The following is a 26,059-nucleotide window of genomic DNA, read 5'->3' on the forward strand; positions in this document are numbered from 1 at the left end:
CATATAGAATATAAGGCTCCATGATCCACAAAATAGTGTCTCAATACACAATGAAGGCTCTCGTGCTGCTGGTCGCTCTGTCCCTGGCGTCTGGGGACCATCTGGACGACATCAAGAAGTGGATGGACGCTGTCAATGCAACTAATTGCCACCGTAAAGGCTACTGTAAGTGCAGTGTTTGTTCAAACAAGAGTAATCGACGTGAAACAAGTTTCAATATCTCTCTCTGTGTGTGTCCTGATTTTAAAAGAGGATTTATGCTTCCTGGTCCGATGGCTATAAGCAGTATGGGTTATCCAATAACCTAGATTCTCATGGCTCCCTTGAAGGTAAGGGTTCCAATATCTGTCTCTGTGTGTGTCCTGATTTTAAACGGAGAGCGCGGAAGGTCGCGGGTTCGATCCCCGACTGCGTCATACCAAAAGACGTTAAAATATGGTACTTGTTGGTCCCTGTCTGGCTCGGCATTAATGGGTACAACAAGGACTGATCGGCTTGGAGTCAGTATAATGTGTCTGAGCGGGGTATTCATGCTTCACTGTGGCATGGTATCTCAGTGGGCTAGCACTATAAAACAATTTAAGTCTGGGGTAGTACAAGCAGCCGCACATACACACGTGCACGTCGTCATATGACCGAAGTATTCTAAAATGCGACGTTAAACCCCATTTCACCTCACCTGATTTTAAAAGAGGATTTATGCATCCCGGGGCGTCCTTTCACAAAGCACTAAGGTGACCGTAAGTCACTAAGGTAACCTTAGAACAATATTAAAGAATGGGAGTTAAGATTAACCTTAGTAAAGGTTGCTTCGTGAAAGGAGGTCCTGGTTCGATGGCTATCATCAGTATGGGTCATACTATAACCTAGGTTCTCATGGCTCCCCTGAAGGTTAGTGTTCAAGCTGATCTCTAGCAGCCCTTGGTTGGTGTAAGCAGCGATTAAGGGGATCGGGTAGTCATGATCGGTGAGTAGGTGATTCATGCAATCATATCTCACCTACAGAGATCGATGCTCGTGATTTAAATTCCTGCAGCTTGACTGTATGGTTAAGAATCGATTATTAAGGGAACTATTTTTGAGTATGGTGTTAAACAACAAGGGGCGGTGGGGTAGCCTAATGGTTAAAGCGTTGGCTCGTCACGCCGAAGACCCGGGTTCGAATCCCCACATGGGTACAATATGTGAAGCCCATATCTGGTGTCCCCCGCCGTGATGTTGCTGGAATATTGCTAAAAGCGGCGTAAAACCAAACTCAGTCAGTCAGTTAAACAACAAACCCAAATTGTAATGTTTAATGTGATAGTAACGTGAATAATTGAAACAATCGAATCCGGTCTCGTTTCCTCCCAATGATCACATATGATCTACAGGACTGAGGCGATGGCGGATGAAATATCATGCAGATGCAAGAAGGAACATCCTTAATTCTCTCCTTTGTGGGACAAATCTTAATTTCCATTGGTACACGTGGACACCAGATATAATAAGGGTGGCGGTGGTGGAATTTGGTTTAACGTCGTACTTGAGAATATTTCCCTCATATGACGACGTGCATGCGTGTGTATGTGTATGTGTGGCTGCTTGTACTAGCCAAGACTGAAGCTGGTTTTATAGTGCTAGCCCACTGAGATACCATGCCGCAGTGAAGCATGAATACCCCACTCAGACACATTATACTGACTCCGAGCCGACCAGTCCTGTTGTACCCATCAATGCCGAGCGCCAGGCAGGGACCAACAAGTACCAAATTTTAACGTCTTTTGGTATGACGCTGTCGGGGATCGAACCCGCGACCTTCCGCTCTCATGAGTGTTCACATTTTCTGGTCAGTTGATTCTGTTGGAAGAATGCTTACACAGACCGACCGGTAAATCACGGGGAGTTTGGTGAACCCGTCTGACCAGTGCCAATTCCCAAGGTGCCCTCTCCCTGGTGTCCCCGAAGCTAAATGTCCCTGTCCATGGTGTCTAGGGTGAGTGAGTGAATTTAGTTTTACGCCGCACTCAGCAATATTCCAGCTATATGGCGACGGCCTGTAAATAATCGAGCCTGAACCAGACAATCCAGAGATCAACAGCATGAGCAATTGGGATACTTTGCCATGTGTCAACCAAGTCAGCGAGCCTGGCCACTCGACCCCGGTAGTCGCCTCTTACGACAAGCATGGGTTACTTAAGACCAATTCTTACCTGGGTCCAGGTATCTAGTGAATATCTGGACGACATGAAGCAATTTACGGACGCTGTAACTGAGACCAACTGTAGCTATAAAGCAACTGAAGTATTCCATGTCCTTACAATTGAACCCACGCAATTCTTACCATTGTTTTCCTGTACTACTATGACGCACCGCGGTAGAACTGTGTTATCTCTCTCAAAATCTTGGCCTCAGGATTGCGAAATGAGACATCCTATATTATCAGAACCATAGTCACGATCAACGATTTCATTTACAAGGTAACATTTGACATTACACATATAGTGTTAGTCTGGTACAGTAATTTCAATTCGACTTAACGTGGCATTTGGCAGTCAAGATAGACGCAATTCGCATACCTCTATGTGTTTACTTTACCATTATGAAAAAAAGCCCGGGCTTACACATGATTTTTGCTAAAAAAGTTGGGCAAGCCTCAATACTATTTAAATATAAAGCTTTTCAACCTAACGGGCTTACACGAAAAAATTGGCTTGCTACGCGCTTGACTTTGAAATACGTGTATAGACAAAAGCATACGTGCTGCTGACCAGTCATATTCGACCACACAGTTTCTCTTGAGTTTGCTTGTTAAGAAATGTTAAAGTAAAAGACAGTTGAAGCATGACAGAAAAGAGGTGCGGGTCGTATGTACGATCGAAAGAACGAATTGTTACCATCCTTGCGCGCATCCTGATATCTTAAGGGATCCAAGTTTTCAGGCACACTCGTACCTCGAGACTTGCCATAACCCACAAAAAACGTCTCAGCTGCCAGAATGTGGGCGAGTTTAGTTTTACGCCGCTTTTAGCAATATGCCAGTAGTACTACGCGTACGGCGGGGTCACCAGAAATCCACAAATGGGATCCACACATTGTACCCATTTGGGGAATCGAACCCGAGCGAACTCTTTAACCACTAGACTACCCCACCCCCACCCCACCCCACCCCATCTTCTATCTGATTCCAAGAAGTTTTAAAACAGTTGTCACATTTCATGTTTGTTTTCTCCAGCTGAGCTACGCCTTCCGTCCAGTGCTCGCTCGCACATACCGACATATGAAGATGGAGCAGGGGAGATGTTTGCCAATCGATCGCTGGCCATGGAAGCATATAAAATGACCTTGAACCGCGCCTTCTTTTTCTCCATCATTTACCAGAAATTGAATAAGACCACGGACTTCGGAAAACAGCCCGACCTCGTCTACACATATCTCTCCGTCATGAGTGACGTCACTTCCGGACCGGATGATATCGTGGGATCTGGGATCTATTACGATAAAAATACTTCGTATCCAAACTTTTACCAAGCCCTGGATTTCAACCTCACATTACCCTTATTTGGACCTTACGCGAACCGCATGCAGGGTCGTCTTAGGGTTGAAGACGACAGCATTCGTAATTACACACAGTCTGGCATCGGGTCAACCACCGACGAATGGTATAGTCTCTGGCTAAGTGACTACGCAGCAGTCGCCATATCCAAGGACGTATATGAAATAGGTACCGATGGAGATGAAAGTAAAAATTCCACGTTCCGTTTTTACGGACCAAATTATCACGATAACGTTTTCGATAAAACTGTGCCAGTTAGGTTCACGGTTCCCTATTTTGACTGTGGGCGGACAAATAAATGGGTTGTGAGTGTTGTATCACCTGTAACGGATTATATGCCTCGATATACAAGGTGGCAGCACCTAAGGGTACCCTGTAAGTAAACCCTTTTTTGTCTGCCTTTATACAGTTACCGTATGTCCTTGTGTGGTCAACCGCCTCCGTGGTGTAGTGGTTAGAGCGTCCGCCCGGAGAGCGGTATGGAGTGGGGTATTCATGCTTCACTGCGGCATGGTATCTCAGTGGGCTAGCACTATAAAACCAGCTTCAGTCTGGGCTAGTACAAGCAGCCGCACATACACATACACACGCATGCACGTCGTCATATGAGCGAAATATTCTCGAGCACGACGTTAAACCCAATTTCACCTCACCTTGTGTGGTCCCTCTTCCTTATTAGTTTATTGTAAATTACGGTATTACTTCCTTTATTCATTGTTGAAGGCCGTGAACATGAGGGTTAGAATTGTTCTTCAGCTACCCATTGCTTGTAGGAAGGGGGGCGACTGACGTGATCGGGTGGTCAGGGTCGATGACTTGGCATAATTACGTAGATGGATGGTCATGAGGTTGATCACTGGGTTATCTGGTCCAGACTATTTACATGCCGCCGCCATAGAGCCATAGAGCATATGTTCTTAGAACAACACAGCTTGTGACAGCCTGGGCTTGTGGTAGTTTTCTGGAGACTTCCCCATTACGTAGTTGATCCATAATGCATTGCAGTGAGAAATTACTCCAACCACGGCAAAGTTTGCGATGTTCACATAACTGACTGAGAAGATGGAGAGGAAGTACTGTTTAAAGTTGTAGCGTATAGACTTTCATTCTCCGGTACATGATACCCTATATATGATACATTCAGTCGTATCTACATATTTTAGCTCTACGTACGCCGGTTTGATGTACTTTCCCATCGGGTCACCCTTTATTACTGTAAATCCTCTGCTTTTCATCTTCTGTCGCCATACTCCTTGACCAATCATCGACCACTGGTTATCGTATTCAGTCATGTATGTGTCATTGGTTACTGTAAAGAATATGTTTACTGCTTTGCAAATTGAATACGTCGCATAATCGCTTTGTTGCAGATTTGTAGCTGAATCCACAGTCGAAATAGATTACACAAAAATCGATATCAACCCGTGTCCCTATTCAATCGGGAATCCTCGACCGAATTACTTTGCTGGCATGGCATTCTGCAAAGGCACAACAGAGGTAAGCTTTAGTCACTTCTTAACTTGTAAGGGGCGGCCGGGTAACCTAGTGGTTAAACGTTCGGTCGTCACGCCGAAGTCCCGGGTTCGATTCCCCACATGGGTACAATGTGTGAAGCCCATTTCTGGTGTCCCCCGCCGTGATATTGTTGAAATATTGCTAAAACGGCGTAAAACTAACTCACTCACTCTTAACTTATAACTTCTTTGCGTTGTATGTAAATGTCTGTATGATCAAGCTCTTTCGTATCTCTCTCTGAACTTCTTACTGCGTACTCCCAGACCAGAACTCTCAGATCTCAAGGCCAATAGCGCCTCTCCCAAAGTTCTCCTTTCTTCCTTTGGCAAGAGGTCTTTCCAGTACGCTGGTCCAACTCTGTGGAATTCTCTCCCTATCCAAATTGGAAACTTTCAAAATTAAGTTGTAAACCTTCTTTTTCTCAAAAGCCTATTTCTAAAAATCAATCTTTTTGTCATCTGTTTCAAAGTATACTTATTTTTACTACTTTATCCTTTTGTATGTATTGTATGTATGCTTTATGTAGCGCATTGAGTATGTCACAGTGGGTAGATAATGGCGAGCTAAAAATATCCATTATTATTATTATTATTATTATTATGTTTTACAGATTAAAGATAATATGCAGCAGAGAGAGTTCGGTTGATGCTGGCACAGTCAGGCTGGTAAGGCTCATCATCAGCTCAGGGCCCTCGCCCCCTCTACACGCAGCCCAGACAGCGAATGGGACTTCTCCCAGGAAACGCTGCCTAGTCGAACCCACCAAGAACTTTCCGGAGAATATGAAGGCTCCCCAACACTGCAGCCTTCTGCATTACCCAGAGTGTCAGAAGGGCTTTGCTCCCGGTGGATAACCCGGGCACTCTCCTGATCTGCGTCAAGAGATCAGGAGGTACCAAACCTAAAGCACCGAGAACAATGGGGAGCCTGTACTGGGGATGCAAGCGAGACATTTCAAAGGCGAGGTCCGCATATTTATCATGCTTTTCCTTAATCTTGCCAATCACAAAGGGACAGAAAATTCAATGATATATATAAATTCATTGGCTTTATCAAAAAGGACAAGATCAGGTTGGCTGGAATTCTCCTCAGGCTGTATATGGGCCTATTCCAGAGAAGTTTGAAAGCATCATTTTCCATGACGCCCTGGACATGTTCAGGGTCGTACCATGGATGGAGCTCGGAGTCAAAGCCACAGGCATGTCGGAGACGGTAGTAAAGCAACGAGCCATGCCATCATGTCGTTTAAAATATGATGTTTGTGCCAAGGAAGGGCATCCACTGACAAGGTATTGGACAGTCTCTGTGAATTCATTGCTAAGTCGACATTTCATATTGATATTTTCTTTAAGAATCACATTTAGGCGATTGCGAGTGGGAATTGACTGGTCCTGAGCAGCAAAAAGGAATCACAATTAAGACCAGCCGACTTCATCCAGGCGAAGGAGTCGATGGGATTGCTATTCTGTTTAACACACTGCATGTACACACGATGCAATGCCTTCTCAGAAAGTTTCTCCACAAAAGACCGACTCTGGGGAGACTTGGTGAAGGACTTCACCTGGTTTACTCCCATCACTGTACCGTCCAGCAGTACATCGCCATCAGCAAAATCATCCTCAAATTTCAGATTCTGTCCAACAACCTTGGCACGCTTAAAATAGCTGTGGAATTCCTTGCTTTCATCATGAGTCTTCACATGCATCACCAGAGGATTATCCGATAAATAAATATGTGCAAAAGTACACAATAAAATTCTATCATGAAGAGCCTCCACATTAATCAAACCCTGACCTCCAGAATTGATAGGCATGTATAAACGGTTAAGAGAGGAACGAGGTTGGTGGGCTCTGTTATCAGACATGATCCTTCTGGTCAGACGGTCAAGACTCTGGATGTCTTGTTTTGTCCAATTAACTACTCCAAAGGAATAGGAAAGGACTGGCACAGCAAAGGTATTGGTGGCTTTGGCCTTGTTTCGAGCATTTAGCTCTGAGCTCCAGATTTTCTTCAAACGAGATTTGTACTCGGCCCGAAGTTTTTCTTGAATCTGGGCATTCTGGAGCTTGTCTCGTACTTGCATTCCAAGATAGGTGTAGGCCTGATCTTCCACAAGATGCTCAATAATTCCCACCCCTTTTAACTTGACCGATCCATCATTAACTACCTTGCCACGTTTCAAATGAAGAGTATTACCTTTGTCGAGTCCAAATGTCATGCCAATATCATAAGAAAAGGACTCGACAAGGAGAACCTGTTCTTTCAAATTGGTATCTCCTTTGGCAAGGAGCTCGATGTCATCCATGTAAAGGAGATGAGTAAGCGGTGTTGGGGATCTGTGCTGAGGAGGTCCGGGATGGTTACCCTCCTCTCTGTTGAGCAGAAAGCTCAAAGGATTTAGAGATAATTATTACAATTATTATTATTTAGTTAGTTTTAGTGTAGGAAACGGCTCTGGTGAGAGCGTGAGGAAAGTACATATCAATGAGTTAAGTGTAACGCCCATTAAACAGTATAAGGTTTATATTACGGTGTATCAGCTAAACGTGGACAGAGAGCACAAATGACACTGAAAGATGATGATGAAAGCCCTTGGCGTTTAACACTTTGAAAACTTTCCACGACCGCGGGTATGCTATAGTCATTTCGAAACTAGACTTTAATTCCGGTTCGGATATACGAACGAAATATAATCTTTGTACATATATTCTATTCTGTTGTTCTGATAATATCAATGGTTGGGTGTACTTGGCACTACCTAAACTTGTAACTAAAATTCAGTGAAGTGTCAAGTATAGAGTTTCATCTTCCCTCAAAGCTAAAACTAATATTCAGTGAAGTTTCAAGTTCAGTGTTTCATCTTGCCCTCAAAGCTAAAATTAATATACTCAACAGCAAAGAAACGCAAGTTTCGAAAAAATATAATTTCATGAAGGTAAGCGTTCATGTTTATAGGGGGGCGGTGTGGTAGCCTAGTGGTTAAAGCGTTGGCTCATCACGTCGAAGACCCGGGTTCGAATCCCCACATGGGTACAATGTGTGAAGCCCATTTCTGGTGTTCCCCGCCGTGATGTTGCTGGAATATTGTTAAAAGCGGCGTAAAACCAAACTCAGTCAGTCAGTCAGTCATGTTTATGGAACTTTCATGGTAAAGTGACGTAATGATCCCAGATGAGATGATGTCATGCAATTTGACGTCCATACGAACCAACAGTGCAGCAAAACCATAATTTTAGCACGTGCGTCGACGGTTCTGGATGGAAAGCATGAATTTCACTCTGAGGTATTCTTTATAAATGTTTGTGTCAAAAAACAGTTCAGTATTGACGCTAGGAGGTGTACACGCCACACAAACGATGGCTAGACTAACGACTGAGCAGAGTGGAATGGCCATTGGAAAGTTGCACGGAGGTAGCTCTGCAACCGCTGTAGCTAGGCAATTGGGCTGTCATCTTACCACATAACACGACTTGCTCAACGTCATCAGCAAACCGGGGTTGCTGCAGATCGTCCCCATACCGGACGGCAACGAGTGGCAACTCATACGCAAGATCGGTTCATCCGGGTCACTCATCTAGAGTACCGAACTCAAGCAGAAACAGTAACAGCAGCCTTAGTTCTTGGGTCAAGTGGAGCAGTGTCCAGCGATACGATTAGGCGTCGTCTTTCGGGCTGCTGGAATCCACTGCCGACGGCCATATGTGGGGCCAGTTTTGACACGTCAACAACGCCAGCAACCCATACACAGCAAGGGTGTTGATGGATCATCTGGCTCAGAACAACGTTAACATTTTTCCATGGCCGTCTCTTTCCCGGATATGGCTCCCTTTGAACATTCTGGGACGAAATTGGATGGAGGTTTGGGGCAGGTAGACAGCCACTCACACTTGCACAATTGGAATACAGATTGGTGTTTGAGCCGAACCAGTTGCCTCAGGCAATCTTTCAGACTCTAGTGAACTCAATGAGGCCACGTTGCACGGCCTGTGTGTAAGCTCAAGGTGGCTACTCGCGCTACTAAGGAGACTGTCACTTTTCGCGTTCAGGGGTATCTCCATTTGACGGACTGTGATCAATTTGAACTTATTGCAATTCAATGTCAACAACAACTTTCAACTGTTAAATTGACAGTGTTTTCTATAGAATAAATGATTAGACATGATTTTGGTTGTCTTCTATCAAAAACCTTGACAAAAAGCCAGACTTGCATTTCTTTTGCTGTTCAGAATATACATTGAAGTTTCAAGTACAATGTTTCATCTTGCCTCAAAGCTAAAACTACAGTTCAGTGAAGTGTCAAGTATAGAGTTTCATCTTGCCCTCAAAGCTAAAACTAATATTTAGTGAAGTGTCAAGTACAGTGTTTCATCTTGCCCTCAAAGCTAAAACTAATATTTAGTGAAGTGTCAAGTACAGTGTTTCATCTTGCCTCAAAGCTAAAACTAAAATTCAGTGAAGTGTCAAGTATAGAGTTCCATCTTGCCCTCAAAGCTAAAACTAATATTTAGTGAAGTGTCAAGTACAGTGTTTCATCTTGCCCTCAAAGCTAAAACTAAAATTCAGTGAAGTGTCAAGTACAGGGTTTCATCTTGCCCTCAAAGCTAAAACTAATATTTAGTGAAGTGTCAAGTACAATGTTTCATCTTGCCTCAAAGCTAAAACTACAGTTCAGTGAAGTGTCAAGTATAGAGTTTCATCTTGCACTCAAATCTAAAAACTAATATTCAGTGAAGTGTCAAGTATAGAGTTTCATCTTGCCCTCAAAGCTAAAACTAAAATTCAGTGAAGTGTCAAGTATAGAGTTTCATCTTGCACTCAAATCTAAAAACTAATATTCAGTGAAGTGTCAAGTACAGTGTTTCATCTTGCCCTCAAAGCTAAAACGAATATTCACTGAAGTGTCAAGTACAGAGTTTCATCTTTCCCTCAATACTAAAACTAATATTTAGTGAATTTCCAAGTACAGAGTTTCATATTTCCCTTTAATCTAAAACTACTATTCAGTGACTTTTAAAGTCCAGACTTTCATCTCCCAACAGTGCAGGCCACTTAGTGGATTCGGGTTGAGCCGTGGCGGGTACGAGTGTGCGTGCGCACCAGGCTACCGCTACAAGAACAACACCCAGACGGAGCCTTTCAAAGGTGTGGACATTGAACAGGCAACCCTTCGAGACTACAAACATGGATTTGATTGTGTGAAAACGGGTAAGGATCACTTTCATTTCTTGTAAATATAAATACATCAATGCAAGAGAATTACCACTTTTTTCTGGACAGAATCCAGGCTAAAATAAATTTAAAACCTAGCAAAACATATTTAAACTCATTAAACTTGTGTTCTTTCATTAAACATTGTATTTCTCCTGTGGCAACATTACAAATCTCAGTGAAAAAGCCGTATCAATTTGCTAACGAAAGTACATACATGGTTTCAATTTCCAGCCGTGTCACATTATTTCAGTTCGTTGTCATGGAACTGATTAACCTCACGCTCTATCTGCGAATGTCTGCAGCTTCATAGCAGAGTATTGTCATCCGATAATGGCCCATATTACATAGGCGCCACACAATATACATGTGCCAAAAGCTGACGGCCATCTGTTCTACACATGCCTATAAGAGATCACATGAAAGCACAAGTGTTCTTTTATGTTTTCTCCAAGGTTTCTTCACAAGCTTTGTATCGCATAGCTTGTGAAGAAACCTGGAAAAAATAGAGGAACAATTGTGCTCTCATGTGATCCTTATTTTTTTTCTCAGTATATATAAGGCGAACCTTATCTTGATCTTGTGTGGTTACTTATCCGGAGATCTAAATATGATACGGTAACGTTGTCACTGGTCTGTGTGATAAGGAACAGGCTATTTGATTAATATTGAACGACGTCAGATCACTGACATACACGAAGTTTGAGATAAAGTTTTTTGGAAAATGTCTGTGTTTATATTTTTCCAATCTTGTGAGACATTCTGACATAGAAAACAGATCAGCAAGGTCTGTGCCCATCACCTTTGGAGACAATAGAAGGAATAAAGTTTTGCATGTGTAGGATAGTATTGTACAAAGTTGAAACATGTTTGGACATAATTGAATTGTATTTTTTGTGAGACTGAAACGTTCAAACTGAACAACGCAAAAATGCATGACGTCACAAGTTATGTGACATCATAGACAATAATAAGTAGTACTGCTTCTCATGACTACTAACATTTTAAACTTATTTATTTTTTTAGATATCACAAGCATGTGTGACTGACGAACTTTGAAAACAATTGAATTTCCAACGATATATCGAATAGTTGGTACCTAAAATTGAGTGCCAGTACCGTTTATTCAAACATTATCAAAGTTATATTTAAGATGAATTTGCTTCCATAGATGAAGTCATTATCGGTAAAAGGGACAAAACGGTATTGACGGACAACACTGCCCAAGAGAAGCAGAAGGTCCTGAACATAACGACCGATAACTGCCTTTCCCGGCCTTCAAGCGACCTTGTTCTCCGTTACAACGAGGAGTTAACCAAGCATTTCAAACCTCAAGGGCGAGTAGCAGTTCGTCTAGCACACTTCCTCAGCAGCTTTCTTCAAACTCAGTTCAAACCAGGACATGGTAGTCAGTTGTATCCCCAGCAAAGCCTGAACAAAGACCAACTGTTTGCTGAAGTCGCTGCCAATGTCCTTGGTGATATTCAGATAGTTGCCAGCGATGCCTACATCATGCTTAGCAACAAGGAGATTGAAAGTGTGTACATAACCAAGAAGATATCTCCCTCTGATAAGATCCCAAATGATCATGTTGTGAAGTCCTCGTCCATGAGGAATATGACAGAGTCGGTCTTCACGGATGAGAAGAACGTATGGAAAACGGCTGTGTCTGGTCTGAGGACAATCAATGCCGAGCCGTGGATGAAGATAATACCCAATGCCAAGACTCTGACCCAGATGAAAACATGGACGTACAAAGTTCCTGATTATAAACAAGGGAAATGGGGAGCCCCGACCTTTGTGTGCGACAGCCGTGTGATGGAGTGGACCCTGAAGTACACCATCCCGATATTTGGGCCCCGTGAGGGTGGAAGTAGCGTAGAGTTCAGGTTAGTAGAGCCCAACTCTCTATGTTTATTAATACCGGAATCGTCAATACCGGAAAATCGTTTCTTAATAAATATACTTTCGTTGTGTTCATTGAAATTGCTGCGTCCTGATTAGCTGAATTTGTCACGTGTTATTGCATTCATTTAAGGGTAGACACTGGATTCATTGAGGCATGAATTGAATAACTGACATGCAAACTGTATAAATCTAACGGATCCGGAATATGCCGAATGTCCTGTGAATGACGATAGGGGTAACCAGAAAGGGAATTCCCTCGACTGTAATTGAGATTCCCCAGAAGTCCACAGTGGGGAGAGAGATGTATTTGGGAAAGAATGCAATGACACGTGACCACTTCAGCTAATCAGTATGCAGGTATTACAATGAACATAACAATTCCATTATTTCCCAATGAACGAAACAATCCAGTGTCAACCTTGAAACATATATACTCTTATCTAACGTGCTTAGCTTCTGTTGTTGCAGGGGAGCTGTGTCGGTGTCGGTGTCGGTGCCAAAGTCCATGCTGCTCACTGACTTGTAGACGCAGTCAATGGAACCTTGCAAGAAATGAAATCGAGTTTAAATTTTTATAACGTTATTGACATGCTGTACTGAAATAGATATGTCCATGATGAATTTATTAACACTGATATGAGAGGTACCCACTGTTATTGTTAGTAACTCATATATTTGATCAACTATCGAAATACTGCCATGTGGCATGCAATGTTGTACAGAGGTAGTTCTGTGGCTTGTCACCACAGACGTCTCGTCTAGAATACTGGTAGAACTCTCTGGAGGGCGAAAGGTTCCACAAATCATACAGAAGAGTAAGTGAATGGTTTTAGTTTAACGCCACGCTCAACAATATTCCAGGTATTCAGTGACTCCATGGCTCACACTAACCCATGGAGAAATCACTCATGCGTGATTAGACAATCCAGGAATATAGTCAGGGCCTAACAATAAGACGAACCAGGTTGTAATCGTTTCTCACTTCCAACCCCAATCAGGAAGTGAGTGGGCGGGTGACAAAATGTGTATTTCCCTAAACGTGATATTTTACAATTTAATTTCTTAATATATGATGTAGGTCGAGTTGCCTTGCTTGGAAAACATTTTCTAATAAATCTAAAGAAAGAAAGATCAAACTGAAATGTGCAAGGGTAACAGTATTTGGTTATCACATCTGGGCACACATTTCCACAGCGGCGGGGTAAACTGAGATATGTAATCTTTGCATTATTTCACATGGGAATGAAAACTAAGCCGAGCAGACAAAAATAACGCACATCCTATACGATTGTAACCTGGATGATTGGTTGGTTGGTTAATTGGTTGGTTGGTTGGTTGACGCCCCACTCAGCGGCGGTCTGTAAAGTATTCATGAGCGTCGATCTGCGCAATTGGGATACGATGACGTGTGTCATCCAATTCAGCGAGCCTGACCACCCTACCCGTAAGTCGCCTCTTACAAGCATGAATTACTGAAGATCAATTCTAACCCGGATCTCCACGGGTCCTTAACCTGGTTAGAAAGTGAGAGACCATAATCGTTATCAGGGTCACAATATAGGCCGTAGGATTGCGAAATACGATGTTTGAATAATAGTGGATGAAACATTGGTAACGGTATACTTTCCCAGTTCTATATGGTCTACCAGATGACTCTACCACACACATTAGTTCATCTTTATCTCACATCTGTCGATTTTGAACTGTTAGGACAGGAATAGAAGGAAGTTTATTTTGGGCAGTTATTTGTTTCAAGATAACACATGACGTGCATATTTCTCCAGTGAGATTTTTTAATTCGACTTTTCTGGCAATAAGTATGCCTACATGTATATGTTTAGACACGAAATAAAGAGAGAAAAAAACCAGTTACATCAAGCTCTTGAGAAAATTACAATAATGCGTGTCATTGAAATCAGAGCTATCTTTACTTGAACCCGTGAAGATCCGAGTCTTCAGCAGTCTGTCATTAGAGGCGATTAATAGAATCTGGAGGTCAGGCTCGCTGTAGGTCATAGTATCCCAATTGTTTTGATGCTCGTGTTGTCAACCACAGGATTGTCTGGTACAGACTCGATTATTTACACACCGCCGTCATATAGCTGGAATATTACTGATTGTTTTGATGCTTGTGTTGTCAACCACAGGATTTTGTCTGGTCCATAATCGATTATTTACACACCGCCGTCACATACATGTACTTGGAATATTGCTGATTGGTTTGATGCTTGTGTTGTCAACCACAGGATTGTCTGGTCCATAATCGATTATTTACACACCGCCGTCACATACATGTACTTGGAATATTGCTGATTGGTTTGATGCTTGTGTTGTCAACCACAGGATTGTCTGGTCCATAATCGATTATTTGCACACCTCTGTCGTATACATGTACTTGGAATATTGCTGATTGCTTTGATGCTTGTGTTGTCACCCACAGGATTGTCTGGTCCATAATCGATTATTTGCACACCTCTGTCGTATACATGTACTTGGAATATTGCTGATTGGTTTGATGCTTGTGTTGTCAACCACAGGATTGTCTGGTCCATAATCGATTATTTGCACACCTCTGTCGTATACATGTACTTGGTATATTGCTGATTGCTTTGATGCTTGTGTTGTCAACCACAGGATTGTCTGGTCCATAATCGATTATTTGCACACCTCTGTCGTATACATGTACAGTGTACTTGGAAAATTTATGAGTGCAGCTTTATACAACTAAGACAGCTTTGTGGTCTGTTAGGACGACCTTTAGTGCTAGGTGTGCTAAAGGTGCTGTCAGGCCTCGATTTGGGGAATTAGCTATAGGGAGCGAGCCCTGAAACCTTGAAACAAGAAAGGAGCCAGAGCTATGAGATCCAGGGTTTATTCAAGCAAGTGTCCTTGCATGACATTCAATATACATCAGTGCATACATAATAATGACATACAATAATAGAAATAGTAATCAATGATATCCTAATACAGTTTATATCTAAGTCCGGTAATATAAGCAATGTGTGGTACAACAGGGTTATGTACGGTAACTGCTTACAGAAACATAATACAAATAATAACATTTTCTTGAGTAACTACGGTACTGATAAATAACATAACCTGACGGATGAATTAATCATCAACAACAATTGCAAAGAACAAGTACTGAGTGGAGCGCCCAACAGTTTAATTACAGCATGTAGTGCCTAGTCCATTAACTGTTGTGCGGATTTATGGCTATTACGTTATGTCGCGCCTAATGCGTTAACTACGGTACCGATTTATGACAATTACGGTATGTAGTGCCTATTGCGTTAACTACGGTAGGAATTTATGACTATTATGGTATGTTGCGCTTAGTGTATTGACTACGGTAGGAATTTACTATTATTACGGTATGTCGCGCTTAATGCATTAACTACGGTAACGATTTATGACTTGTGTCATACATGCCTTGAGCAAATACGGTAAGCGGCGCGAAGTGCTCAGATTTGACATATACGATTTAACTCCGGTATTGACTGTATGCATTCTAACTGTAATGTTAACATATATTTTCTCAATACAATAATTTCAGTAGATACGGTAAGGGATATTAGAGAGATATAAAAGTGTTGTAAATACGGAGACAGAAGGCCTAGTTTTAGTTAGAGTCCTACCACTTAAGCTTGTTTTATCACGAATTATTTGGGTGACTACGGTAAGTGTATTTCGATGGTGGTGTTGCTATTGGCAACGTGTAATTTCGACATAACGGAGTTAAGCCATGACCTAGAATATATGTAATGCTGTAGTGCTACATTTTTGTGCTTTACCAAACAAGACAGTAACCTAGTTAAATGAATATGTAATAATGTACTAGGACGGCGCTGTTGTCATTGGCTACGCGTATTTCTTAAATTACGGAGCTAAATAAATACGAAATGAAGACTGTACTTGCAAACTACACGGATTTGAATGTATATTTTCTGGTAATATGAAGAGTAGACAATACCATGTTCCACTGATTACGGTAATGTGATTCGCGTATAAACTGTTTTGTAAGGTATACAACTGCACGCGGAACGGAACGTTTAATACATCATTATTCAAATTCTTATAGTGTTGGTGAAATATCAAAACACAAATGTTGGCTGTTATACCTATCATGTGAGCGCGTATCTGAGGTAAATCTACACGACTATCATTTGATCGGCGGACTACAGTAAAATACATAAACTTCGTCTTTGCTGGAATTGATTGTATAAACTCTCGGAACTGTTTTTTTGACTAAGCAACTAGAATCTAGGCTACTGAACGGGAATCTAACCTGCATATACAGAACTAACACGCAAATGAATAAAACAAGACAAAAGACTGGGAATACACTCATGTGTGTCGAAACATAGAAAAGAACTATTCGTTTGTACATGAATAACATAAACTTGAGGAGCCCACGACGCAATGTGCATAAATAAATATCCCTGGGTAGTGCCTAATAATTAATCGGTTATCTAGAACTAGCATTTGCAATGACAAAGCGCTCCAATGTTGTAGGAATGTTTCTAACCTAACTCTAACATTTTCTAGACGATAATTGCAAAGAAATAACAAGTTAAACAAGACTAAAGTTTAAATGTTTCTTACCTTGAAACAAGAAAGGAGCCAGAGCTGTGAGATCCAGGGTTTATTCAAGCAAGTGTGCCTGAGATGGAAGAACCCAGGATTTTATACCCCACAGCTCTACTCGTTTGTCATTATCAAGTTTCTATAAAGTTGAAGTTTCCATATGCGTTATCTACCCTATGCTGACAAAGTATACTACACGAGGTGGGTGGTAAGAAGATGATTACCTAACAAGGTTTGATTTTCTTTGTGGTGTAGCCACGGTCAGCTTGCGCCAGCTGCTTAACAAAATATCTGTCAGCGCCTGACAATGGCATTTACGACAGGACAAATAGGATGGCATGATGGTAATCTCGATCTTGTTCAACAAAAGTTGATTTTCGATTACGACTTAGTTGGTGGTAGATATGCTCCTGCTGGGATGAGACTATTTATCTGTGCTTGACCAAGGGATGTACCCGAGAAGAAAGGCCGGAGCCGACACAGCTCGCTAGCTTCATCTTTGATTAATTAGTTTAAGGTTGGCGTGGACGCGTTTGCTAATTGCCTACTACTGCTCTTGATACGCGGGGCTATAAACAAGACACACCATGCACTGCAACTTGAACGTATACGACTTTTCTTTGTTATGAATAATTTGTGAAAAATATAAAAATGTATGAAGAAATATATGCACTGTAACACAACAAAGAAAAACAACAACCTTTACTGATCTCGTATACCTAGGACCGTAGTTCCTTGACGCAACAGGGGCGGTGGGGTAGCCTAGTGGTTAAAGCTTTCGCTCGAAACGCTTATGACCCTGGTTCGATTCCCAGCATGAGTACAATGTGTGAAGCGCATTTCTGGTGTTCCCGCCGTGATATTCTAGCTTTGTGTAATGTTTGCTGGTACATTGCTAACAGCCCCGTAATGCTAAACTCCCCCTCCCTTAACGCAGCCCTTGCAAGCATTAAGATTAGTCTACTAACAAGGTAAGGGGGGGTAGTTAGTTCATGTTCATTGTCCCCTGTCCCCTGTTTGTTCTATACCAAGCCTTGTTTTTCTTGCTTTGTTTAAACTGTGGACTTTTTATTCATCTTGTACTTGACACCACACTTCACTGAAATATCAGATGATGGGGCAGACAGATCGGTGGGACAGAAGATTTGTGTTCAGGTTAGTAATTTAAAGAATTGCAAGGTAATATTCATGCATTTGTATAATTACATAGTATAGGTAATCTAGGCAATGACTAGCACCTTAAATCTTCGTCTCGCACTACGCAGCTTTCTTCCAACTCAGTTCAACCCTGGACAAGGTAGTCTACTGAGAGAAAGAGAGAGACTTTATTCACTATTGGAAGCCGACTATAGTTCAAATACAAAGCAATTCATGCATATTCCAAAATATGGATATGAATGTACATTTGGTGTGGGAGATAAACTACAAACATCCATGTTTCTTTTCAAGTAAATGTATAAACGTTTGGTTTTGTTTACATTTGTGCAAGACATGAGTTGAACAAAATTTTGCTGTGTAGAATGAAAACGTTGGCATAAGTTTTGTTCGACTTTCCTTATAGGAAGGACAAACAAGCACAAAGTAGAACTCATCTTCAACAACTGTACATTATAGCGCTTACATTAAAAATCAGAATGAGCAGTGTATTAAAACGCATTTTCTTTTAATTTTATACTATATGTGACAGACGTCTAAACTTTGCAAGTGCTTTAGTCAAATCTCTATCAATATCAGCACTTAGTACTTTTCTTCTTTAAAAACAGTTTTACGTTTTATAAGAAGGATTCGTTTTGAGGAATGAAGATGACTATATGTTCCCATACCAAGATTGAATATCTTAAATCATAAATTGCGATACACTTCCACATTCTTGAAAAATCCAAGCATATGAATAACCAGTTTGAAATAACAACATTCTGACATGTGAAGCCCAGTTTACATTGCCTGCCTGCGCGTAATGCATGTTATAACAGGCATGACGACTTCATGTCGAGTCGATATGAATCAACCTACACCAGGGCCCTTATTCTCGAAACGTTCGTAGCCCTAAGAATTCTTAACTTTGATCGTAGCTAATGTGTTAAGTGGCTTAAGAAGTTCGTAAGGCTACGAACGTTTCGAGAATTGCTAGCCAGTATCTTATAGAAGGCCGAGATATAGATTGAATAGTGCTGGGTGCGGCCTAAAACCATACTCATTCACTCATCTTATACAGCAGCCAAAGTAATGTACACCGAGAACCGCATTTGATGAAGATCTTTTACTTAAACGAAGACATTATTTGAAGAAGTTACTCTGGACTTTTTCTGCATTTTCACGAAACGTGAAGCCCCATATTCCATTGCCATAACATGTAATTGGTGTAATTTTAGTATCAAATATGGACAATATAGAAGATCTGGGTAACATTTCATCAGCTGTCAAATAGGAAAACAAGCTTTCGATGCTTGGTTTGCAAGAGTTTCACAGGATGCTCACCAACACAGTCGTGATGTAAAGATCACACCTAAACACTCAACAGTTTTCAGTCGGTTGCCCTTATAATACCACTTCTCAACCGTTTTATAAATTCTAAAACACACTTTAACTGACGTATCTGTATGAGTCATTTAAAACCCTCATATATCCTATTCAAGCTTATCCTAAGCAATATGTAGGTACAATCTTATCAGACGGCGTTCCGTCTTTTCCCACGCCCGTGGTTGTACACATATAGAACATAAGGCTCCATGATCCAAGAATAGTGTCTCAATACGCAATGAAGCCTCTCGTGCTGCTGGTCGCTCTGTCCCTGGCGTCTGGGGACTCTCTGGACGACATCAAGAAGTGGATGGACGCTGTCAATGCAACTAATTGCCACCGTAAAGGCTACTGTAAGTGCAGTATTTGTTCAAACAAGAGTAATCCACGTGAAACAAGTTCCAATATGTGTGTGTCCTGATTTTAAAAGAGAATTTATGCTTCCTGGTCCGATGGCTATACTCAGTATGGGTGATACAATAACCTAGATTCTCATGGCTCCCTTGACGGTAAGGGTTCCAATATCTGTCTCTGTGTGTCCTGATTTTAAAAGGAGAGCGGAAGGTCGCGGGTTCGATCCCAGGCCGCGTCATACCAAAACACGTTAAAATATGGTACTTGTTGGTCCCTGCCTGGCACTCGGCATTAATGTGTACAACAAGGACTGATCGGCTCGGAGTCAGTATAATGTGTCTGAGTAGGGTATTCATGCTTAACTGCGGCATGGTATCTCAGTGGCTAGCACTATAAAGCCAGCTAAAGTCTGGGCTAGTACAAGCAGCCGCACATACACATACACACGCATGCACGTCGTCATATGACCGATCTGTTCTAAAATGCGACGTTAAACCCCATTTCACCTCACCTGATTTTAAAAGAGGATTTATGCATCCCGGGGCGTCCTTTCACAAAGCACTAAGGTGACCGTAAGTCACTAAGGTAACCTTAGAACAATGTTAAAGAATGGGAGTTAAGGTTAACCTTAGTAAAGGTTGCTTCGTGAAAGGAGCCCCTGGTTCGATGGCTATAATCAGTATGGCTCATACTATAACCTAGATTATCATTGCTCCCCTGAAGGTAAGTGTTCCAGCTGATCTCTAGCAGCCCTGGTTGGTGTAAGCAGCGATTAAGGGGATCGGGTAGTCATGATCGGTGAGTAGGTGATTCATGCAATCATATCTCACCTACAGAGATCGATGCTCGTGATTTAAATTCCTGCAGCTTGACTGTATGGTTAAGAATCGATTATTATGTGGCGGCTTATTGTTGAGTATGGTGTTAAACAACAAACCCAAATTGTAATGTTTAATGTGATAGTAACGTGAAAAATTGAAACAATCGAATCCGGTCTTGTTTTTCTCCCAATGATCACATATGATCTACAGGACTGAGTCGATGCGCTTTAGTTTACCTCTTATTTTTAAACGTTTTGACATGTCGGCTCCGTTTCAACCCTAGTTGTAAAGTGTATTATATGGCAAACACATTTCCTTTGTAGGACAAATCTTAATTTCCATTGGTACACGTGGACGCCAGACATAATAAGGGTCATCATGGGTGTTCACATTTTCTGGTCAGTTGATTCTGGTGGAAGAATGCTCACACAGACCGACTGGTAAACCTCGGGAGTTTGGTGAACCCGTCTGACCAGTCCCCAGGCGCCCTCTCCCAGAGTGAATTTAGTTTTACGCCGCACTCAGCAATATTCAGCTATATGGCGACGGTCTGTAATCGAGTCTGAACCAGACGACCCAGTGATCAACAGCATGAGCATCGATCTACGCAATTGGGATACTATGCCATGTGTCAACCCAGTCAGCGAGCCTGACCACCCGATCCCGTTAGTCGCCCCTTACGACAAGCATGGGTTACTGAAGACCAATTATAACCCGGATCTTCACGGGTCCAGGTGTCTAGTGAATATCAGGACCTAAAGCAATTTACGGACTGTAACCGAGACCAACTGAAAGCAAGTGAAGTATGTGACGTATTCCATGTTCCTACACTTGAACTAGGGCTGGGTATTGCCGGGAATTTTCATATTGCAATATATTGCGATGCGAAAGCAGAAATTGCGATATGTATCGCAATATATTGCAAGATGTTCTTTTTTAACAAAACTACCTATAATCGAGTTAATGCTTGAATTATAAAGCAAAAACACAACAAAATCACCATGCTTGATTAAGCACAATAAAAGCTTTTAATCATGACAAAATAAAAATGGAAATAATATTTGGCACAAATAAAAAAAGGAAAGGTACAATTTATAAAACGGAAACATCCGAAGATTTCCGAGTGTTACGAAGTTTTCCGAATGCATGTCAAAATACCGGTTTTCGATCAGCGTATCGCAATACGTATCGTTTTCATGTCTGAACCGGTATATACCGGTAAACCGGTTATATTGCGCAGCCCTAACTTGAACCCACACGATTCTTATTGTTTTCTTGCACCATTCAATCTTGACACATCATGGTAGATCTGTGTTATATATGTCAAAATCTTGGTTTAGGATTGCGAAATGATAGATCCTATCTTATCAGAACCAGTCACGATCAACAAAGAGTTTGTAACGTTACGACCTGTCCTAACTCTATAGTTTACCACGGGCTTACGAATGCCGTAGCGTAACGAATGCTTTGTGGATCGGTACCCATGTCCTTGTTTGTATTTAAGTTAACATTTGACATTACACAAATAGTTTTAGTCTGTTACAGTAATTTCAATTCGACTTAATGTGGCATTTCGCATACGTGTTTACTTTTGAAATGTGGACAAAAGCAGTTATGTAGTGCTTCTGAACAATAGATCCTGGCGACCATTCATATTTCGACCATACAGTTTCTCTTGAAATATTAAAGTAAAGACAGAAAAGAGGTGCAGGTTGTATGTACGGGCGGTTGGGTAGCCTAGTGGTTAAAGCGTTGGCTCCCCACATGGGTACAATGTGTGAAGCCCATTTCTGTCGTCCCCCGCAGTGATATTACTGGAATATTGCTAAAAGCGGAGTATATTGCAAAACTACGCTCCTTCTAATCCTTGCAAACACGTCGTGCAGCGTACTCTGTCGTACAGCGTGCTCTGACAAACGGAAATCTGGAAATTGTGGAAATCTCAAAACGAGGCTCGACCGCTAAAAAAGTTTAACGGTGTTGTACGGCCTTGATATTATATCAATCACATTGTATGTTACAAAAATACACTTAATAAGCGCAAAGAATACATAACAGGTTTAGCCAGTCAGCCAGATGAATTGTGAATCATTGTACGACCTCTTCAAACAGTGGCAGTCTGTGACGTCTTAGTTAACATCAACCTCGGCATAAAATATAAATACGATTTTTTTAAAGTTTAAAATTAAAATTCATTTGTAAATATCATTTTCTTATGAAACAAGGAATTGGAATTTCATGTAACCATAGTTGTTTGTAACTCTGTGTCTTTTCACTTTCAAACGAGAAAATTCGGATCGCCTGAAAGGTAGGTCATTGTCTGAATTGGTTAATGAGACTCACGTTTCGGTTTCTAACCACCAGACTACCCGACCCACCCGCTCTTCTATCTGATTTCTAGTTACCCAAGAAGTTGAAAACAGTTGTCACATTTCATGTTTGTTTTCTCCAGCTGAGTTACGACTTCCATCCAGCGCTCGCACGCACATACCGACATATGGAGATGGAGCAGGGGAGATGTTTGCCAATCGATCGCTGGCCATGGAAGCATATAAAATGACCTTGAACCGCGCCTTCTTTTCTCCATCATTTACCAGAAATTGAATAAGACCACGGACTTTGGAAAACAGCCCGACCTCGTCTACACATATCTCTCCGCCATGAGTGACGTCACTTCCGGACCGGATGATATCGTGGGATCTGGGATCTATTATGATAAAAACACTTCGTATCCAAACTTTTACCGAACCCAGCCTTTCAACCTCACACTACCCTTATTTGGACCTTACGCGAACCGTATGCAGGGTCGTCTTAGGGTTGAAGCATTCGTAACTACACACAGCTTGCCATTGGGTCTACCACCGACGAATGGTATAGTCTCTGGCTAAGTGACTACGAAGCAGACGTCAGATCCAAGGACGTGTATGGAATAGGTACCGATGGAGATGACAGTAAAAATTCCACGTTTCGTTTTTACGGACCAAATTATCATGCTAACGTTTACGATAAAAATGAGCCCGTTAGGTTCACGGTTCCCTATTTTGACTGTGGGCGGACAAATAAATGGGTTGTGAGTGTGGTATCGCCTATAACGGATTATATGCCCCGTTATACAATGTGGCAGCACCTACGGAGACCGCTGTAAGTACATCCTTCTTTTTCTGCCTTTCTGTGCAGTTACCATATGTCCTTGTGTTGTCCCTCTTCTTTATTATATACCCATGTAAACTTAGGATAGTGATAAAGGGGTGCAATACGGATGACATTGTCAAATTCCGTATTGCACCCCAGATTCCGTATTGCACCCCTGCTGGTTCTACTGATTTGTTTTATTAAGTAACATATTAATGCTAGGTAAGAGGGTATATGATAAATATACAACGTCATACTAGTGCATTTGGATGTTTTGTATTGAACTTCGAGGAACGAGTTGTTTCTCTGCTCCCATGACATCTTCGACTTCAATACAAAACACCCAAATGCACAAGCAGGTAGGGCTGGGACGAGTTCAAAGCTTCTACTCGGGTACCCCACCCCCTATTACCCTACCCAGATACCCGTTATGTTAATTCCTGATATCAAATTTGCAAGAAATGGCAATATATTCTTCAGCTCGGAGGCTAAAATTTCGAGTGTTTCAATATCTTAACCATGTATCATATTCAAAAGAAGTGACTGTAAATTATGTCTAAATTATTAAAGACAGTACAACCTTTTGATAAAAAACAATAACATATTACATTGGTTAATCTATTAGTCACATGATCATAATGGGTCCGGGTATAGAGACCGGTACCCGGGTCCAATTCATTACCCACCCGTTCCGGGTATCTGGGTTACCCGTCCCAGCCCTACTAGTAGGTCGTTCTATATATTTATTAGTTTATTGTAAAATACCGCATTCCTTCCTTTATTCATTGTTGAAGACCGTGAACATGTGGGTTAGAGTGGTTCTTCAGCTACCCATTGCCTGTAGGAAAGGGGCTGTTACGACGTAAATTGTAATAAAAACGCAAATTGTAATGCTTGCAGCAAATTGTAATAAACTTGACGTAAATTGTAATAAAAACGTAAATTGTAATAAAAATTGACGTAAATTGTAATACGCAAATTGTAATAAAAACTGACGTAAATTGTAATAATTTTCGTTGCGGTAAAATGTAATAACAGTTTTAATCACTCTTAAATACGCGGGTGTTTGTTTTTCGGTCAAATTTATTACAATTTGCTGCAAGTATTACAATTTGCGTTTTTATTACAATTTACGTCGTAACACCTCGGTTCATCCTTTATTTCTGAAAACTCTCAGCCATTCATCATCTGTCGACATACTCCTTGACCAATCACTGATCACTGGTTATCAGTCTATGGGCGGATCCAAGAATTTTGAAAGGAGGGGTTCAGGGGGTTCGAACCCCCTGAACCCCCGATTGGCTCCGCCAACTCCCCAAAAAATCTTCAATGTGATCTTAAGTCATTTTCAAAAGGGGGGTTCGAATCCCCTGAACACCCCTACTACTTGGATCCGCCACTGCAGTCAAGTATTATCATCGGTTACTGTAAAGAACAGTTTTACCGCTTTCCAAATTGAATACATCAGATAATCAGAGCTTGCACCGTTTTGTTGCAGGTTTGTAGCTGTATCCACAGTCGACATAGATTATACCAAACTCGATATCAATCCGTGTCCCCTTTCCATGGGGAATCCTCCCCTGAATTACTTTGCTGGCATTGCATTCTGCAAAGGCACAACAGAGGTAAGCTTTAGTCACTTCTTCCCTTATAACTTCTTTGCGTTGTATATAAACGTCTTGGCTCGTCACGCCGAAAACACGGATTCGAGTCCCCACATGGGCACAATGTGTGAAGCCCATTTCTGGTGTCCCCCGCCGTAATGTTGCTGGAATATTGCTAAAAAAGCGGCGTAAAACCAAACTCAGTCAGTATATAAACGTCAATATAATTAAGCCCCTTCGTATCTCTCTGAACCTCTTACTGCGTACTCCCCTACCAGAACTCTCAGATCTCAAGACCATTATCGACTATCATTTCCCAAAGTTCTCCTTTCTTCCTCTGGCAGTACGCTGGTCCTACTCTTTGGATTTCTCTCTCCATATAAGGCAGTCTCCCACATTGGAAACTTTCAAAATGTATTTGTAAACCTTCTTTCTCTCAAAAGCCTTTTTTCGAAAATCAATATTTTTCATCAATTCCAATGTACTCTTATTTTTACTATTTTATCATTTTTTATGGATTGTATGTATGCTTTTTAGCGCCTTCAGCATTTACAGACCCGTGCCAGTTATATTCGGACACTTTACGTACTTCCATAGACTAACATGCTAATTTAGTGTGGCATAAATAATTTTCTGAATTTAATTTTCGTAAGATCCAAGTCACATTTTGCACATTTGTGAGAAATCATCTTGCCTACAAACACGTAATTTCTGTTTAAGTTTCCATTGTTTATTTATCAAATGGCAACAATTTAATCAACATGTGTAAAGTGCCGCGAACTCCGTTAACATGGCGGCCTATGGGATCGTGCATTGCGGAACCATACGTAAGTTGATAAATGTGATGTCATTTATTAAATAGTGGTCGGAAA

General features: G+C 41.5%; 2 protein-coding genes and 1 long non-coding RNA gene across 3 annotated transcripts in view; 2 read left to right on the forward strand and 1 right to left on the reverse strand.

Moving 5' to 3' along the window:
- Positions 1–12,812, forward strand: LOC124258251. Its single transcript, XM_046692321.1, has 6 exons — positions 1–165; positions 3,215–3,910; positions 4,906–5,032; positions 10,090–10,255; positions 11,430–12,147; positions 12,635–12,812. Exons 2-6 carry the CDS (start codon positions 3,834–3,836, stop codon positions 12,690–12,692), a joined length of 1,146 nt encoding a protein of 381 aa, XP_046548277.1. The 5' UTR covers positions 1–165; positions 3,215–3,833; the 3' UTR covers positions 12,693–12,812.
- On the reverse strand, positions 8,989–21,390 carry LOC124258256. The gene is made up of 3 exons (XR_006893550.1): positions 21,283–21,390; positions 13,833–13,842; positions 8,989–9,002 (listed from the first exon to the last, which is right to left on the reverse strand). It is a non-coding gene; the product is annotated as an uncharacterized LOC124258256 (long non-coding RNA).
- LOC124258252 overlaps positions 19,459–26,059 on the forward strand; it is a 10,155-nt gene continuing 3,554 nt past the window's right edge. The window contains exons 1-3 of the mRNA XM_046692322.1: positions 19,459–19,629; positions 22,904–23,592; positions 25,082–25,208. Of these exons, the coding sequence (XP_046548278.1) occupies positions 23,552–23,592; positions 25,082–25,208 (168 nt within the window). The 5' untranslated portion in view covers positions 19,459–19,629; positions 22,904–23,551. The remainder of the gene's footprint in view (positions 19,630–22,903; positions 23,593–25,081; positions 25,209–26,059) is intronic.

The sequence above is a fragment of the Haliotis rubra genome, unplaced genomic scaffold (genome assembly GCF_003918875.1).
Source record: "Haliotis rubra isolate DU_JTF1 unplaced genomic scaffold, ASM391887v1 Scf689, whole genome shotgun sequence".
Lineage (NCBI taxonomy): Eukaryota > Metazoa > Mollusca > Gastropoda > Lepetellida > Haliotidae > Haliotis > Haliotis rubra.

What these genes read in the sequence shown, in the direction of transcription:
- LOC124258251 (XM_046692321.1), top strand. Translation starts at nt 3,834, where the DNA reads ATGGGTTGTGAGTGTTGTATCACCTGTAACGGATTATATGCCTCGATA. An exon ending in TCTGCAAAGGCACAACAGAG is followed by an intron (nt 5,033 to 10,089) that starts GTAAGCTTTAGT and finishes ATCTCCCAACAG; the next exon opens with TGCAGGCCACTTAGTGGATT. An exon ending in ATTTGATTGTGTGAAAACGG is followed by an intron (nt 10,256 to 11,429) that starts GTAAGGATCACT and finishes TTGCTTCCATAG; the next exon opens with ATGAAGTCATTATCGGTAAA.